We start from the raw sequence: 3104 nt of genomic DNA on the forward strand, positions 1-3104 counted from the left end.
TGCCAAAATGCAGTTGAGTTCCGCTTCCGATGTTTTTTCCACGACTTACCACCATTATAATTTATTTATACTATCAATTACAAAAATTATTTTAATCATATTAATGTATCAATAAATAAAATAACAACAAAATAGTGTCAAAGTTAAAAGGCAACGATTTTTCAAGATCAGTTTTGGTAAATTATTAAGTTAGATACATTCCTAAATAAAAAAAAAAACGAAAGTGATCATATTTTCTTTAAAAGTATTCAATGTATTTAAACTCTATAAAATTGGAAAATAATGTAGAAAACCGCTCTTGAACAGTTGAGTTGCAACCTGTTGTTAGAATACACAGCGACCAAGTATTATCAATTCGACTGCATTCCTCAAATTAGGGAAATGGGTTCTAGAGCTACAATAACAATAGGCATGCTCTTAAGCAAAAAGAATTTAATAATATCTACACCTGTTACAATGCAAACACTTTTATTTAAGGAGTTTTCAAAACTATCTTCAAAATATTCTCTTACATATAAACATATACATATACTATATTGAATTAATTTTTTAAACTCATCAGCTTTATCAGTATTAATTTTGATTATTTTGTTAAGTGATAACCACGGCACACACTAAGATAAATACTTGGATGGAGGAAAATATGATGTTAAGAAGTTGTGGAAGTATACATAAGAAAAATTTTGTTAACACTTAGAAATATTATAACATGGATTTTTTGTTTTAGATGGTTACAAATTTTTACATATAAATTACATAAAAAATGTATCTTGCAAATTCGCTTATATCTTACAAACAGGAAACTATATTTTAAATAGTTCAATTTTAAAGTACACAATTAGCCATGAAACTTTTCATTTAATATAAAAATAACGTTTATAAAAGTAGCAGTTGTTTTTACAGTGCTCCCGGGATAACTAAGCAATGGCGAATAGCATCATTCCATACAATGCATTACACTGGGTCTGTGGTTCACATTAAATTTGTATGTAACTGCTAAACCTCCTTCAATCGATGTTCAATGATGACATACGCTTTTCGACTCTAAATAGGAATCCAAAACTTCTAAATGAAATAAACGAATGTAATTGACAATTACTTACGTTATTTCAATGTCTTGAAATAGTTCACCTATCCAAGCAATGACAAGGCAATAATGTTGGAATAACTGTATAAGAAGCTCTGCTTCATCAAGCATCTCCAGTCTTTCAACCCGTTGTCTCTCTGCAGGGGATATGCTTTGGTAAACCTGTACCATATCCCATGCTCGACTTCCGTTCCACCCACATTCCAGGAATCGACCTATTTGGGTATCCAAAGAAATGCATGACTCAACACCAGCTAAACTACAACCTCTGCTGCGTAAGTTATTCAACATCACTTCTCCGAATCTGTCGTTCATATTGACCTTAAAATGAAAGGTAATATTTACAAAATACTACAATATACTTCTGACAAATATCTTTAGATAGATAACTGTGTACCTGCTCATAGTTGACAAATACTGCAGTGATAAATTTGCTAGAAATCCATTTCAGCAAATTCTTACAATTTTGAGCTTCAATGTATACCAACACACATTCCGCAAGAAATATCGTAGGAAGTTTGTAGTCAATTTCTGCTTGTTGCAGCTTATTGTCTAATTCGTCAAGATTTCGTAGGTCTACGCCCATCAGGTGATAGCTGGGGCCATGCAAGTCTGTTGTGCTAAGACGAACTTCACCATCCTCATCATGGATTTTTGCTAGCAGTGCTTTATTGCGTTTAATTGTATAGCACTTTCGAGCTGTAACCGTTGGGAAATCTAATTCTATAAAATTTTTAACTTGATGTGGTGTGTCCTTCAGCCGAAAATATAGTGTGTCGAAACCGCACCCAAGGTTTATGATTTGACAATTTCCATCAGTTTTCTAAAATTTAATTGTTCAAACAGACATTATTTATGAAACTTAAAATAGTAAACCTTATAACTTTTAAAATATTAAAAAATAGTGGACTATAATTTTGTTTATTACACAATTCGTTTAATATATTTTTAATAATTTTGAAGTAAAAAGGAAATAATGCTTGCATATCAAAACGCACTAACCTTCAGAAACTTTTCTATACACATTTCGACACCTTTAACTCTGGCGAAATAGCCTCGATTAATCTCTGGCGCTTTTCTATCTTGATTTCGAACAAAATATCCAATATAGTCATCCTTCCAATATCCTAAACGAACTGCACAACGTTTACAATCGCTGGCATCGTCGTTAGTAGCGATCACAGCCTCATCGCAATGATGAAATGTACAAGGCGGTTCCATTTTTAACAAATTCAATTAACTTGTATCCTACCAGAAAATTTATTATCCTAATTCCGGGGCAACAACTATCTGAAATAAGTGCAACTATTATTATTTCACAAAAACTGGTGGTATTTGGAACACAAGCGTATCACATATAGGTTTTATTTGGCCAACAGCCACAAACCTTGAACTTTAGTTTTCACCGCGATATCCTCTTGGTTGTCAGATGTTTTTCCTTTATTACACTAACATTGAAGTTTTACCAAACTTCTGAAGTCAATTAATTAGAACAATTCACTATAGTTTAACTATTAGTACTTAATTTGCAAATCCTTGATTGACATTTCACTCTTGCTGCTTAAATTTTATGTCCCCTGTTGTCTGATCGGAAAAATTCCGAAATTCTGTTAGGATTAGAAAAGCAAAGAAACAGTGTTGCATTATTTATAATAGTTTACAGATGTTTAGTACTTGTTTTCTTCTGACAATTTAACACATGTGGTGGTTGCCTTTGCTAAAAAAGAGTTGTCAACTTTGTATCTTATGTCGAAATGCATATAGTATACTGTGCAGTACAATGGATCCCAATTTAAATTGTTAAAAAGGTCCTGTACGATGTCCACGATAGCGGCAGCAATTTTGGTATAAACAAAAATTTTAAAAAGATTATTAATCTGCAGAAAAGTCGATATGACGTTATGGACGCTTTTTTGTTTTTTTTTGCAAAATACCATTCGCTATGTAAAATTTCATACTGAGACGATGCCTTAATTTACAAATAAAGTAAAGGTTATTTACTTTCAATGAATTCTAT

At 31.8% G+C, this 3104-nt stretch overlaps 1 protein-coding gene across 3 annotated transcripts; it reads right to left on the bottom strand.

The window, feature by feature from the left end:
- Positions 1-417: 417 nt before the first annotated feature.
- Positions 418-2700, bottom strand: LOC120769159 (leucine carboxyl methyltransferase 1). Of its 3 annotated transcripts, none has more exons than XM_040096041.1 (5): positions 2475-2700; positions 2090-2373; positions 1485-1910; positions 1104-1408; positions 418-1044 (listed from the first exon to the last, which is right to left on the bottom strand). In XM_040096041.1, exons 2-5 carry the CDS (start codon positions 2306-2308, stop codon positions 1008-1010), a joined length of 987 nt encoding a protein of 328 aa, XP_039951975.1. In that variant the 5' UTR covers positions 2309-2373; positions 2475-2700; the 3' UTR covers positions 418-1007. The 3 variants fall into 3 exon arrangements, with proteins under 3 accessions (XP_039951975.1, XP_039951974.1, XP_039951976.1); XM_040096040.1 differs by having other exon boundaries at positions 2090-2377; XM_040096042.1 differs by having other exon boundaries at positions 2090-2392.
- Between the last annotated feature and the right edge of the window lie 404 nt (positions 2701-3104).

The sequence above is a fragment of the Bactrocera tryoni genome, chromosome 2 (assembly GCF_016617805.1).
Source record: "Bactrocera tryoni isolate S06 chromosome 2, CSIRO_BtryS06_freeze2, whole genome shotgun sequence".
NCBI lineage: Eukaryota > Metazoa > Arthropoda > Insecta > Diptera > Tephritidae > Bactrocera > Bactrocera tryoni.